Below are 15,935 nucleotides of genomic sequence, written 5' to 3' on the forward strand. Positions count from 1 at the left end.
GCGTAGCTACGGCAATTTCGAGATTCGCTTACAGTTTGCACAATCCGAAGAGGCAGAATAACACAATGTGTATTTTAACCTTCGTTTTTTATTCATCCCCACTTCTTCTCCGAGTGAGCCAGTTCGCATCGGATGATGAATTCGAGCCGCACGGTGCTGATAAATTGCTCGAGTCGACAGCTCCGGGTCTTATACGTATATGCAACAGTTTACCCGTGATCCCAGTCAACTGCAGGCTGCTGCTCTCGGATAAATGGCAGGGAATTGGAAAAAACAGCTCTTTTTACCCGTAGAGTTGGAGGACGGTAGTCGCCGGTGCAATTTCCCTATAGAAATCGTCGAAACAGTCGGCAAGTTTCTACTCCAAAGTCGAAGACGTGGAGGGTGGAGAAGGAGTCGAGTTGTGGGGCAGAAGAGAGTCGAGGCGAGGCGAAAGTTGGTGAAATTAATGAGGGGAAGATAATCACGGCTGAATCTCAAACAAAGAGTTGATTAAGTTGAGACAGAAGAACCGGAGCTCAAGGGTCGCCGGTTCGCCCGGTTTTCTCGACTGCTGCTGCAGCTTCGCAGTGGCTGATATTAAAATTATTAATGAATTGCGAGGAGTCCTCGCCCGTTCCGCCAAGGGAGATGAATTTCGGTTTATTTTCAGGAGCTAAATCCGCGCCCGTCTCGTCCTCGGATTACATTCGTGGAAAAAAGAAGATATCTGAGAAAAGGAATGAAAGGGAGAAAAAGAAGAGAGAAAAAGAAAAAAGAAAAGTAAACGGTTCTCGGTGCAAAAACACACCACGCGTTTCAAAAGGAACGGGTTTAATGGTACAGATTTCATTTCACTTACAAAGCAAAGCTTACCGTCTCTCGCTTCCAGCCCGCGCTTGTATTTATTCGAACCCGTTCATTTGAGGCGCGGGCCAGGCGTGCGGTATGCGGTGAAAATGATCGCTCCGCAAGGCCCGCGGGATGCAGGGAGGGAACGGGCCCAAACTCACCTGCCTTGTAATGACTCTATCAGAGGACCGCCCCTCCTTGTTCCCCTTTCTTGGGCAGCACCTGCTCCCGTCAGAACTCCCAGGTTTGGTTCAAACCGCTGGGACTGCAGTCTTTTCGGGCCCGACACGGCCGTGTTGTAATAAGCCTCGTACATCATCACAATCGCGGTTCCATCTCTCGGACGGTTGCTGCGTGGCTCTCAAAAATAACCAGAGACAATAGAACGGCCCGAAACCCGATAAAAATCTAAGGGGTGTAAGTGGTCAGGCTTTCTGACAACAGAAACTCGACTAACGTTCTCCCCCCTTGTTAACCAGAGATTTTTTAACGATATTCCGTTTCGGACAGCCATGCTCTGGAAACAAGAAGCTATCAACTGCCCGATGAATTGCAGTCCGGAAATCTGCCTCGGGTTTGGAGGATGTAATTTATTTTACTATGCGTATTAGGGTGGTCCTCATTTAGGGTGTTGACGAATTTTTACCGCCCCACCCCTAAATCAACTCGAATTGCCTCATTTTTTCAGCTTATTACCTCAGCTCTAAGATAGTCCGCCTTGTGTTCGAAATTTTTTATGGAAACAACACGGGAAAAACTTTATTTCTCAATATATATTTTACTCTAAAAGTAATAATGTTCCAAAACATCTGTAACTGCAAGGTTTTAGTGGCTTTTAGTGCTATTATTTGGAAAAAATTCACATCACATCAGTCAATCTGGACACCCTCGAAATCTGACTTTTATTTATTTAGCCTAGTATGACGATGTGAATTTTTTTTCAGATACTAACACTAAAACCTTGCAGTTACAGGTCTTCTGGAACGTTATTACTTTTACAATAAAACATATACTGAGAAAAAAAGTTTTCCCTACGTTATTTCCATAAGATACTCTGATCGCAATGCGGACTATCTTAGAGTTGAGGTAAAAATCTAAAAAAATTAGGCAATTGTTTTTGAATTATTTGACGTAGGTTTGAAAGGAGGGGAGGGAGGACCAAAAATTCGTCAACGCCCTAATCTGTATACTTAAAGTTCCCACTGGAGTTTTTCTAACCATTCAGAAATCCCGAGTTTAGAACCGTGGTCCGTTTTTTCTCACAAGAAGGTTGTAGAACTTGATCATTTCGGAACTCCAAAAGAGTTGCGTAAATTTTCTGAAGAACACGTTTTTCCACCTCTCCTTCTCACCCTCCCTCGAATTCGTTCCTTTTCACTGCTTTGTCCTTTTTGCCACTTCGCTAGTTTCAAATTTCCCCTACCTCCGGGAACTCCAGTCCTGTCACATTATTTCCTATTTTCTGCTCGATTTCTCCCTTGTTTAATAACCCGCACCCTTCCCCCTTCTCCTTAAATACCACGAAGCAAAGTGTGTGTAAGGCGTGTGTTGGAAGATCTCGTGTGACGAAAGGTGACCTTAGTTCGCCTGTGGAATTTCGAGACATCATGAAAAGGCCTAGCTTTCTTTATCGAGGTTTTTCAGTACCTTCCGGATTTTTTTTTCTGCTCATCATGACAGAAATCATCACCACCACCTTTCTCCAAAGACTTTAAAAAGACTTTACCGACCGTTTTGTTCAACCGGTTCGAAAATCCGGCACCTTGCGGTTATATAGCGATTGAGGTATATCTGTGTGTGTATTATAATTATGACAGTATTATAAGATCAAGAAAATTGATGGCTTCACCTGCTAAAAAAAATGAAGCAACAAAATTGTGCCGCCTTCCGCTCCTCACTTTTGGATCGTTCTTTTTTTATTTAACTTTCCTCCCTTTCCTCGCCCTCACATTCACCGATCTCGTGTCGGTTCTTTGGACCACGCGGCCACCGTACAATGTGAGTCCTTTGTCCCTTTACCGAATTATCATTCGTCCGATGAGCACGAGAGTATAAGCCTCGGAGGGGTAACAAAAGGTGAGGGAAAAAAATTTGGTGTACATTTTTTTTCTTTCCCTTTCAGTTTTTGCTTTGAAAAAAAAAAAAATGAAGATAAGCCACCTCGCCGGCAGCCGTGGTTCATCCTTTGCCATATAGTCTTGAGGCAGGCAAACGACACGGCTAATTTGGTCAGAACGATAAAAAATACGCTCTAGGGTGGCCGGCTTCCTTTCTCTCTTTTCCTTCCTTGTCTTTGTCGGTCCCTTTTTCCATTCTGTAAATTGGCCGTGAGTAATAAAGTAATTATCGCCGAGACGTCTCTATGAGACTTGTTGAACACCAGTCAGACCGCACACTGATCAACCGCTGGTCGAAATCCTGGACCTGAATTTCGGCGAAGCGAAAATTTTGCCATGCAATTAAGGCCAGGCAATTTGCTGGCAAAACCGCAAGCTTGTATATTTGGAATTTAGATACGCCAATTACTTCCCATATTCGCTGTATCGACTGATCAAAATCTGTATTTGGGTATCTAGGTCTGTAAATTGATGGAACAATGTCGCGGTCTTGGGTTTGAACCGCTTTGAGATCAACACTGACAATCCAAAGTGACTATTAAATTAAATATTTAATCTCCGAGTTCTTTTGGACAGGAAATTCCTAAACGGACGGACCTTTTAACAACTCCGCCAATAGAAGGTAAGATCAGTACCGAAACTAAAAGACCTAGAAGTGTGATAAACAAGGCCAAGAACCAACGATGCAGGTACGTATGGAGTGGCGTGGAATCGAAGATCGCGAAAGTCCAACAACCTTCTGCAGACCCTGTTAGCAGTCTGACAAATGCTTCGGCCAACAACCGACTCGTCCTTTCGATCCGGAGTGTTAGATTGGCTCAATAACACCTAACGAGCTGCCATATAAGTCCAGGACTATGGTTCTGTTCCTTCTCGTTGTTATACTACTGTTTATTAAGATTGTTTTGGGGGTTGTCTGATGATTTTTTTTTTATTTCACAAAACAGCGTTCCGTTCTAGATCGTTTGACTCGCGGAGAACGGATTTGTGTAACAACTCCCCAAAGGATACAATCCCGAATTGATGTACCTCAACTGCATCGAGAAAGAGAGAAAGAAAGAGAGAGTCAGTCTTTGTTGCACAGAGTTGAGTGTTCTCAGTGCCTCGAATTGCGGTTTTGGAAGGGAGTTCGAGGCGAGATGTAAACCGTGAACTGTAAATTTCTACCAACTGTGATGTAACTAGACGCGGTACGCGGATGATCGGGATGGTAAGGGAAAGAGCGGTGTATTCGACGCTGGTAATTGCGTCAAAGCGTGGGATAAGTAATTATAAGTACGCGCTGCAAGGTTGGCGCTAACGACGCCATGGAGGAGGGCTGATGTTATTATCAGAATTCCAAGACTCGGTCCCTCGTCGTTTAAATACATTACGCAACTCGCCCGCGGTGCAAAAAGGTTTTCGTCAAAAGGAACTGGAAATTCTATTCCGTCGTGGTTGGTTGCGGGGAGGTGGATGGATGAAGTAAAAGAAGCGAGACACTGCTGCGAGCCGTACCGTGTCTACGTAAGAGATATATTAAAATTCAAACACTCGAGTGCAACTCGAGGTTTCTTGGAGCTCGGAGCTCTCTGAGCTGCATTAAAGAAAGTGCTAATGAGTGTAATTTGCGCCAGAGATTATACTACATCTCTTTCAATTTTTTGTCAAACGAATCGCCGATCCCACTAACGCTTAGAACTCAGCTAGCTAGTCTCGATTTCACCAAATGGCCAATCCTCCAGGCGAATCCTACGCCTATTATCACTCTGGCATAAAAAGAAGTGAAAGAAGATGAGGGAGAGAAGAAAAGGGATATCGGAGGTGTCGTAACCTTCGATGTAATAGAATACCTACACCTCTCCGAACTACACTCGAGGACTCGTTTGTCGAGCCTAACGACCACCTTTACATCGTACTCCCTCATCTTCTTCCGATCCTAAAACACCAAGGGCAAATTCCACGATGTTTTATACCGCTCTATCCCGTGACGTAGGTTCACCATGGATGCCTATCCTATCCACTTCACGGTGTCAGGCAAATTCACGGAAGACGCAAAGCCGGTATCGCGGTCGTCGAGCACCTGAGGCCACATGAGATGTTCTGAGACAATCTTTCGCAACGGCATGTTGAATCTTTTATCAATTTGTCAAAGAAAGTCAACAATCTGATACTCACGTATGAGATGTGTCTACTGATCTTCGAAGGTATAATACTGGATGTTCGTTACAGCTGGTAACATTAATGCGGATAGGAATAAGCCGGGTCCATTACCGAGAGCTCCAGCAGCGGATGGAGTGGCAGGACCACGAGGCAAAAAACGAAGAAAGCGAAGCGACTAACTCGAGTTAGAAAATGCGGCGCAGCTGCCAACGACCTAATTGACTTATTCCACGGAGAGACAATTGCTTCGTGCAGTGTTGATGGAAAGCAACGATCCTTGTCGCGTTATAATCTCCTTTTCTTTACTTCGTTATTTTTCTTTCTTTCATTCTTTCTTCAGACAACCGGTCATTTCGGTCTGCCAGTGTGCGCAAGTGGACCGGTGGTTCGTATTCTCGGGATTGATTCCGCCTTTGACGACGACTCGGTGTAATTCTACGGAGCAGTCGAGTCTTCATGTGGTAACTTTGGGGAAACTTGGATGACGCCACTCTCTAGCTCTACGTTCGGTGTTGGAAAAGCCTGACGGCGTTGTAATTAAAGAGCTCCCTCATCCCGCCACGTCTCGAACGGTGTGCATACACACACGTGGCAGATGGTGACAGTGATTACTGCAGTTTCCGCATAAACGACGTGTTTCACGGGTTACACAAGTCTCTGAACCAGCTTCCAGCCACTACCTGCACCTCCTCATGCTCAAGCTCAAACTCGCGACGAATAGATAGCGTGCGGTGGACAGAACCGGCGGTGTGTGTATTATATGGAGCAATTACTTTAATCGCAGCCCGGCTCCCAGACGTCTTGATGAACTCATCATCAGCCCGTTCTTGTCTTCAGCCGCATGCTAGAGGAATTGAAAAGCACGAATCATACCGACGAGAAGTTCGAGGCTGAGTCGCTGCAGCTGTGAGCAGGAAATTTTCCGGGAAAACTTCGGCCCATCGAATCTTGTACAGACTTGGTGCGGAGCTTCGGTGAAAGCTCGTGTGTGCATCACGCGGCCGGAATGGTCGAGAGTGAGTAATTATACCCCGTAGTGAGAAAAAAACAGATGAGAGCCAAAAATGGAAATGAACTGGATCGTGATTACTAGTGCCAGTGGGCAGAGGTGTGGGGTGAAACACCTGCTTGATCGAGGGCTGCGGTTGATGGTAATTAGTCGATAGATCAAGCGTCTGTGAAGAGCTGCAGGACGACGATATAATAAAGGCAGGCTTGTGCCGGGGACTAAAATTCATAGCAAGTAGTTTCAGATGAGGAAAATTGTACATTCGAGGTGCTGGCTGATCAAGATCGACCCGGCAATAAATCGTCAATTATTAGATCAACCGACGCGATCGGCGATCGGCTGTATTGAGTAATTAAAAAATCCATACACGCCAGGCACGCGGACGCCTCCTACAAGCAGGGAAAAGACGTCGACGAGGACTAACGAGCCCCGACGAACGAGAACCGCCTTTGAATCGTCGATCGCCTGCGGCCGGTTGGACCGACCCGGCGCTTCTAATTTCGAGTTTAAGATACACCTCGTGCAGTCGCGCGGTATTAAGTCATTACAGCCGGGGCCTGGCCTAATGATACCCTTGCCCGAGAGACGGTCCGACTAACCAAGGCCCGTCCATCAGACCGTCCCTGGCGTGTCTCGAAAGCGCGGGTTCTCATCTGCGTCGAACCCCGTATAATTTTACGGTGAAAGCCCGCTAAACCAGAGAACTACAGAGCGGTGACTGCAGCTGCGCGTCCTGATCCAGTACGAGATAAAGTCGTCCGAAGATCCTGGCACCGCGCTGGTGGTCCAGCGATTGATCGGCGCCGATACTGACAATCGATAACGTCACTTCGCTTCGCGGATTACCATACGTCGATAACAGAAGCAACCCTCGTTGTCACCCGGCCTCGTCTGTCAAAAATCATTGTGAATTTACTAAACATGTACTGTATAATAGCGTTGTCAAATTACAAAATCAGTTTGTAAATTTGCGAATTTAGTTTCGTGATGTAAATTACCGTATACTTGCCTTAAATTCACGATAAAAATGTTTTCTTTTACTCAAATTTATAAGAAAAACACAAAGAAGTAATTTGAATTTACTAAATCGTGTATTAAATTTGATACAGTGTAAGAAGTTCCATAAAGAAATTTTTAACAATGGCACGACGCCCGATGATAGAAAAGAGAGGGGTTACAAAGCTGTTTCGCCAGATGATCGATGCATCGAAACTTCCGGAATCGTTAACATAGGTATGTCAATTTACTGATCCCGTTGAAATCCACCGTTAGATCGTCACACCGCCGTTTCAGTTCGAGTGCAACGTGAAATTCGATATCCTGGTCGAAGATTGCATCGGATTATCGGCTTCGAATCGGCCACCGGTGGCCAGATTCCAACCGACGACGGACTGGTAGTTCGGTTTCGCGTTATCGCCGGCTGATCGATCAGGCGTGATAATTCATCCGTGATAAAGATACGCGATCGACAGTTTTCCAAAGTACAACGACAGATTGAAACTGATCAATCAGACAGCAGACAGACACCTTGGAAATCGCAACACTGATCTGCATGGGATGTGCCGCGGGAAGACTGAAAATAAGTGAAATATCGAAGTTGAATACGAGATACGTAGAAATGATCTATGAATCAATACAAAATGGAATCTTCACTGGTAGGCGAGTTGAAATTTGTACAAAGTAAGTTGACTTTCTTTCTGGTTACTATCCGTCTCACTTGAGCGCTATTGTAAAATAGTGTTTCGTGTAAATGACGCAGTAAACAATGTCCCGAGGAGAATACAAACCGCGGTTCGAAACGCTGACACAAAAAATTATGTTTTTTTTCTGAAGATCCAAATTTCCAAGATTCTTTTCACGTACACGTTGAATATGAGACTCTGAGCATAATAATCGAAGTATCATTTTAGTGAAACTGATTCGGCGAGCGATCAATGCTTGCATTTCGGGTGAGCGAAAAAACGTCGAAAAATACTCAATGTTGCAGCGTGGGTTCGGTAGGGGAAGCTTTTGATCGCGAAAGGCATTAACGCCGGTGGGCCGCAACTCTTCCGGCGTTATGAGGCCAGCCGGGGGAACCCCTGGGTCGTCATTTTCACTCGAGCCGACGTAATTGCATGCTGCTGCCGGCGGTAACATCGTCGTCCGTTGGGATAACGCAGTTACCTCGTTGTTTCTGTCAGCCTATCGCCGCCTGTGTGTCGGTACACGCCTACACGCCCATATATGTGTATAACTGACAGTATAGCGTGTGCACACATATATATGTGTATATATATATATATATATTATATATGTATGTTTCGAACAATAATTACTGATCGGATAAGATTTCATTAAGCCAAGCTCAAAATTATACCGGGTTACGGGATGAGATTATGCAAATTATTACGAGATTGGCACTGCGTCGGCTGTTGCAGAGTATAACAAACCAGTATTTACCCTACTTCCATTCTAAGTCTCGCGTATCTCATTACCCAATCATCGGATAATTAATCTCAAAGTTGAAAGGAAAATTGAACAAAATAGTTCTGAAACGGGACGAAGTTTGTCATTCGTGAGTTTCGTTTTCAATCTTTACAGTTTAATCTCCGTAATATTTATCTCTTTGCTTGTTTTTATTGACAGAAATAATCTTCAACACCTCAGCTGTTACACCGATGAATTTATAAGCATCCGAATTTCCCTTCTCTTCTCCAATCTTTAACTTCGGTAAAAATATGCCGGGATCCGCGAATCGTGGAGAGGAAAATTTGAAACACACAGCAGTGCATTAATATCGGGCACTGACAACAGCAAGAATACGTCTATCCGGAAATACGATTTTTCTCCTTATCTCCGGGCTCTGTAAGTTCTCTGCCGTCGAGTCTGCCATCTCGGTGCGGAGCTGCGGAGCGTAGAATCTGGATTTTACAGTCTAAAATCCGACGCACTGCAAGCCAGAAATGGGAACAAATTTCATCAGCATCAATCCCGAAGCCAGACGTCATATCGGCCGAGAGTTTTCCGTCAATTTAATCGAACAATACGTATCAGAAGGGGGACCAGAGTGACTGACAACTGTACGCAGTTTTAATAGACGGTACATCACATTCGTTTTATCTCCGTCGGCTAAACTCCCGAACGATAGAAGGAAAACTTCCATAACAATTTCGTATTTTCTTGTTTCATGAAAATCGGCCCAGCGCCGCGAAACCGGAATCACAAATTATTTATAATCACAGCGATGTTTCCGATTGAGCGTTGCTGTTGTTATTCTATTTTTTTATTTTCACTCGTTTGGCTTCCATTCTGCTAACACTTTGCATCGCGTGTGGCTAGTTTTTGACCTGCTGATTCACCCATCAACGCTACACTACAGCCATATTTCAGGAGCAAACGACTCGATGGATTGGGACTAATAGCCCTCGTCACGATAATGATAGATATAATGTGCCGAAGGTAATTTGCCACTCTATCCCTGTGGGAAAAACAGACGAACAACATCGCTGATCGATCTTCGTGTGGAAAAGTCTATTTTTGAACAATATATACCTCAATCAGTCTCGCCAATGAAACTCATCAGAGTTCATTCCATTACGAAAAATTGTCTGATCGAACAGAATCTCAAATTAAGATGTCAGGCATTTTCTTGATCTGCAATTCCAAACCAATAGATACAGTTAAAGATGCAATAGATGTTCAGTCTAGTAAAAAAATAACATTCAGAATTGAATGATTGAGAATCAGAGATCTGAAATCAACAACTGATCTGAATTTCGATAAGTTTTATCAAAGAACCATTCGGTTGGTATAAAAAAAAAAAGAAACGATAAACATTAATATGGATCGGTACAGTTGAGTGAATGATAATCTATCGACAGATTATATCGTCAAGCACCTGTTTTATAATGCCAAATTCTTATAGCTCGTCCAATTACAATGAATGATACCTCAATTTATTCGTAAGTCAATTCCGCACAAATCAGCTGATAAGACAAAGACAGAGCATCAGTTTATCGTGTAATGTAACCACCTACATTGGTTTTATATACATTATATTTATAGATACATTGAATAGTTCAATAAACATTCAATGTTTAGGTAATTTTTAGACAGTTCAATTGCAAACGGAACGATCTCTGATTAACGAAAACTGGACGAATGATATTGAACAAGAAGAAAAACGTCATCAAAATGTTCCTAAAATCCGTAAATTGATTTTTTAATCATCTTTTCGTTTTCACATTAATAATATGGGAAATACCATTGACCCAATTGAATCTGATTAGCCTCAGTCTCTTCGATACGAAAATGGTTTGAATCGAATCATAGACCCGATGCATCCTCAAAGTGGTCGAAACAAGTAGAATTAAGTGCAGACGAGATTGTCAGCGTCGCTAAATCGCAGCATTCGGTGCGAAAGAGGTTTCATCCCTTGTTCAAGTGCTCATTTGCCTAGTCAAAGGCGACTCCCTTCGGTTCATTTCACGGCCTCCCTGGAGGAGTTGTCAGGGCACGTCCCGGTTCCCAGAATACGCTGACGTTTCGGCCTAGGGTGTTGACGGTGCGGCGAAGCGGAGAAGGGGCGCATCGACGGATAAAGCGTTTCCCGCGCCACTTGCCCACCCTTGTCTTAACCACCACCCGGTGAGACCTGAGAGTAATACCGTGTCGTCGCATCCCTTTCACCGTGGGGATGAATTAAACGTGGTAAACAGGACGTGGCGCCTCGGTACAGAGAGTATACCTTCTCCTTTCCGTTTCCTCGCGTCTAGTCTTACCGCCTCACGACACCTCGACTAGATAATGCAGGTCCTCGGCGTCTTCCTCGAGTCCCGATTCTCCCTACCTACAGCTAGACCGGAAACAGCGACTCCCTCCGTTTCTCCATCTCTCTCTCTCGTAATACCAACAATATGTTATACCAGAAGTAATCCGCGCCCCCTCAAGCCTCTTGATTTAATCCTCCTGTTTTTGCGGTAAATTCCGGCAGGCTATGCGAAAGCTAATCCTGCAGGCACAGATTTATAATGCGGATGTTCGCCGAGCGCCGCCGCGGCGCCACCGAGTGTCACCCTGAACGCTATATACCGAGTACGATTCCCGTTTCGTTAAGGGCGGGATAGAGCTTGGACGGTTCAAAATCGTACTTATTTTTAGAAGTTTTTTTTTTTTTTTTTTTATAGAAAATGAAAACAATTAGAGCGCTTTGAGTTTGACGGCTTTATGTTTTAATTATAAAACATTCATGAAGCTATAAATAATAAAGCCCTCAAACTCAAAGTGCTGTAATTGTGTTTATTTTCTATAAGAAAAAAAATGTGTGTTTTCAATTCAAACACGCCGAATAATCTTTTTATTTGTCTTTCAGATCACCATGTAATTCTTACCCGAAAAGACTGATTGTTTTTAGTTCTGTGCAGCGGGGTGTTAACGTGTGTTTAAGGGCTGACCAGGAACCCGACGAAAGTCGGCCGTAGGCAGAGGACGCTGTTACAACAACCTCTAATTTCCTCTCCCTCCGTTTCAACTCCTCCCCAAAGCCCAGTTTCCCATTATCCCTCGGGCCATTCGAAACTCTCACTTCGTCGCCCTTTTTCTCGTTGCTCATCCCCTGCAGCCGGTTACGGGTGGAAACAAATCAGAGACTTTTTTTTATTGCATCTACTGATGGGAACCCGTCTCGGCACGATGCTACGAATCTGTACGAACTATCCGGTCTAGTGATACACTTTTTACGTAGCCGATAAGCCGGCCTGGGATTCCCGAGAAAAAGTTTGACCATTCGCGACGCGTGACCAATGGGAATTCGTTTTGGAGAATTGTTTTCCAAGTAATACACTCGTTCAAATTTCGATTGTCGTTCGAGCAATTGAAGCTCACATAATTTCAGTAGGTAAGAAAAATTTGCACTTAGAGGTGGCGGAAGGTCGGTAAAACGATCACTGTTCGCCTAACGATCAGATGCTATGATGACTGTGAACCTCAGTCAAAAATCGGAGCTGAATCAACCGTACATCGACAAGTTTCCTCGGAAACGTCAATGTCAAGACAACATCAGAACAAAATTAGATGTCATACGGAACTCGGCATAGTGAATGCAATAGGGTTTCATAAAATCTAGTAATTATCGAAATTTCAAAGTTCCGCTTGACTATTCGTTGATAACTACAAGTCAATTTACACTCAACTGCTAAGCTGTGGTCAAGAATTGTCTCCAAATACGTCCTCTTCATCAGTGTCTAGGAATTGTTTGGTCTCATTTCATGCCCAAATCCTGTAAAATCAAGTCAACTTCTACATTACTGACTATCAATTGACAACCCAGCAGACATCTGTGAACGCGTGGGTTGCCATGTAGTCAAGAATCGGCTCCAAATACTCCCTCTTTATCAGTGTCCGGAAATTGGTTGACTTCATTTTAAGCCTAAACCTTGTAAAATCAAGACGTGCCCGGTTTCCGAACCGAGCTGCTTCCGGGGCGCATGCATCAGGCAGAACCGTCAACTTCTGATGGACCATAAAAGTAGATGTAAAATGTCTTCATGAATTCCTAGCTGGAAGCGGGGAAGTAATACCGGCAGGGTAGGTAATACGGCTCTCTTTGGGTCGGCGTGGCTGCAGCGACCGGCACGTGGCATAAAGTTTACGATGATGAGAGCCGACGTCCCGGGTTCGAGGAGGAGGATGAACCAGCGCTGCAAGCGCAGGACTGCAAGGCCTCCCGGGATTAATACGCCTCGAGTTATCATCACCGCTCATCAAATTATCCCCGGATATCGCACGCTTTACCCTCCTCCTGTAACAGCTCTCCTCAACTCGGGAATTTCTTTTCACGTACCTACTCTCCGACCGCGGAAAAACCGGGCCGGATATGTGTGCAGTTCTGGCACCTGCGCCTCTCGACTCTTACGTACCTGTACCCACTTTGCCGGAATTACTTGAAGCGTTGAACGGATCTCACCCGATTTCAAACCCCTCTCCAGAGCCTGGCCGGATGCAAAGCGCCGAATTTGCAACACAATCACGCCCCGACATCCCTCGATTAGCCCCTTCAACAGAGGGGTCTTTGCCTCCTCGTTGATACCAGAATGTGCTATTCACCCTTACGCGCTGTTCAATCCTCCTCCTCCTCCTCCTCCTACTCCTCCTCCACCTCCTTTTCTCTTCTCGCCCTCGTGAATCAGAAATGGTTTTTTCACCAACCATTATACCAAACGTTCAAATTTGGTGATACCACAATTGGATTGACTGAATAACACAACTCTGTCGTTTTACGTGAGAAGTCCAAGTTTAGATTCCGATCACAAAGTTGGTTTGAGTCGCAGGAGGTTGTATTGAGATTACGGCCTGAGGAAGAATCAATCCACCGACTCAATGGGATCTAGAAGATGAATTTGGATGTCCGTTGGCGCCGGGCACGTTTCAAAGGAGCTGTGCTAATCACATTGAGTGGCGTGGCCGTAGGGTGTACATATATATCGGAGGTCGAACACGTCGAGACAAAGGAAGCACGACCGTTGACGAGGGGCAGGAATTGAGGGAGCTGAAAAATAGCATCTCCTTGTGAGAGGAATGGAAAAAGAAAGAGCGAGGTAGGGGGGGAAGGGGGAGAAAATCTTCCAGAGATCGGCGCTCCGTGTATAATCACATTAGTGGCTCCATTAACCGGCGACTAGCACCAAAATTTGCCGCACGTTCGATCGCCCGCGGCCGAACTGCTGCAGAGAGACGCGAAATGAGAATCGAAAGACCTTTCATCCGTCCTTCTAACCAAAAGCTCCTCTAGGGGTCTTGCCAATTACTTCATTCAATATCCGCGTCTCTTAATTCATTCCCGCCCAATTTCAGCTCATGCGACGCGTGGCTGCTGCGGAGTTTTTAAGTTCCTTGAATTCCAAATGTGATAAGAATCCGGGGATGTGTGTAAGAAGAGCTAGTGGAAGAGGTATGAACGGATTGATGAGAAACATAAAAAAAAAAAATAAGAATGAAAACTGATGGTATTTCAAGGGGTGAATTTTTACTCTAATATAACAAGTCTCAGTGAATTGTAGTCCAAATTTTACGGCAGCTTCTCTCTTGGGGTAAAATTTTTCCATCCATCCTGTGTAACGTCCCGATGCCGCCATCGTTCGCGAAGTGAATTATGAAATATCGAGAGGCGGATCGCCGAGGAATACCTACACACTTAGAGAGGTACGGAAATTGTTGTGAATTCAAAGTCGAGTTGATGTCGTTGTATATTGATTATCCGTTTAACCGGCCAGCACTGCAATGCACCATTTTGGTAGGCCGGTACAGCATAACGTTGTATACCCAACATCAGCTTCGCCGGCTAAACGGCTAACCACCCGGTTGCATTCCGTGAATTATTCGGCGATGCGTTTTCCACGCCGCAAGTCAAGTCTGCGAAACCTCGATCATACAGCTTTCGCTGATTACGAGTTGAGGTTTGTTCCTCACACCACGGCGATCAATCTCCTAAGGGAGTTTCCATAAATTACGTATAGAAACGATATTTTTCCGTTCCACAGTACATTATATCCAACATATTTCCAACAACAACCCTTACGTCAAATTTTCGATATCTTAGCTTGCGTTATCCAAATTTGTTCAGATTCATTTCTATCGCGTAACAGGGACGCTGATTGATCGGTGTTCAACGTCATTGTCGCGAACAAGATTTCCGGTAATTTTTTTGACGCTTTTTCTCTCTGCCCAACTTTTTACCCGGACTGTGGGTCCGGTTCATCCTTAATATTGAAGAGTAGGGATAGTGTTCCGGTTCGTTCTCGTGCGCGGCGCGATGCCGATCGTAAAACGAAGCTACCATTCGTTCGTTCGTTCGTTCATTCGTCCGTTCGACCGATTGATTACATGAATTATAGATGCGCCCCATTTCTCTCGATAGTATAGCCCCTCGTTTGAAACGCCGTCCGCCTTTCGACCCTGCACAGGTACCTCACCCACACACAACACGCGTATTATACGTCCTTTCCACGTCGTTAACGCGTCCCAGGAAGAATTAAGCTCCCACGTTTACTGCCCCCCGTCTTATTCCCGTAAATACCGAGGAGTTGCCGCTTCGTGCTCAACCGTTGTTCCAGGCTCGACTCTCGAACTTTTGTGTGCTTGCGCTCAATCGATTCTTCAGAGTTCCCTTTTGCCGTTTGCCAATCCCTCTCGAACAAAGGTACCTACGTTTTAATTCAGTAGATAATTGTGTAAATTTTCTTTCTCTTTCACGCAAAAATTACACGCGTCTGTCCTTTAAGGTTGCGTACAGAGATAAACGATATTCATGTAATTGGAGTGGTTAAGGGGGGTGGAGGTACTGGACGATTTAAAATCATACCTATTTTTAGGATTTTTTTTTTTTTTTTAAGGAATTGAAAACACTTATAATCAGAATAATTTGAGTTCGAAGACTTGATTTGACCTAAAGCAACCTGAAAATAAGTAGAAACTTCCGTGAAACTTTTGATTTGAAAAATGCCGTTCACATTTCTACTCACGCAAACAAACGGAAGTGAAGAAAAGCTTCGAACAAAGTTAGTAAAACAAAATTTTGCTAATTTCCCACCCTCTATTCCACTCTTCACTAATTCTAATCCATTCCATTATTATCCATCACTACTCAAAGTAAGCTTCGTTTTTTTCCCGCGAGTGGAGCTTTGATCTTTCATGTCTGACGAAAGAAATGAGCTTGAACAAAAAAAAAAAAAATAAAAAGGAAAGAAAAAATCGAAATCTCACTGCACGGGGCAATCAAACTATAAAAGATAATATCCGCGCCAGTTAATGATTTGAATAATAATGATATTAACCGCTCGCAAGTGCAAGGTACAAGT

At 44.4% G+C, this 15,935-nt stretch overlaps 1 protein-coding gene across 1 annotated transcript in view; it reads left to right on the forward strand.

Moving 5' to 3' along the window:
• Window positions 1-15,935, forward strand: part of LOC124179981 — a 53,133-nt gene that overhangs the window by 20,196 nt on the left and 17,002 nt on the right. The window contains exon 3 of the mRNA XM_046564903.1: window positions 653-819. Within this exon, the coding sequence (XP_046420859.1) occupies window positions 817-819 (3 nt within the window). The 5' untranslated portion in view covers window positions 653-816. The remainder of the gene's footprint in view (window positions 1-652; window positions 820-15,935) is intronic.

The sequence above is a fragment of the Neodiprion fabricii genome, chromosome 4 (genome assembly GCF_021155785.1).
Source record: "Neodiprion fabricii isolate iyNeoFabr1 chromosome 4, iyNeoFabr1.1, whole genome shotgun sequence".
Taxonomy (NCBI): domain Eukaryota; kingdom Metazoa; phylum Arthropoda; class Insecta; order Hymenoptera; family Diprionidae; genus Neodiprion; species Neodiprion fabricii.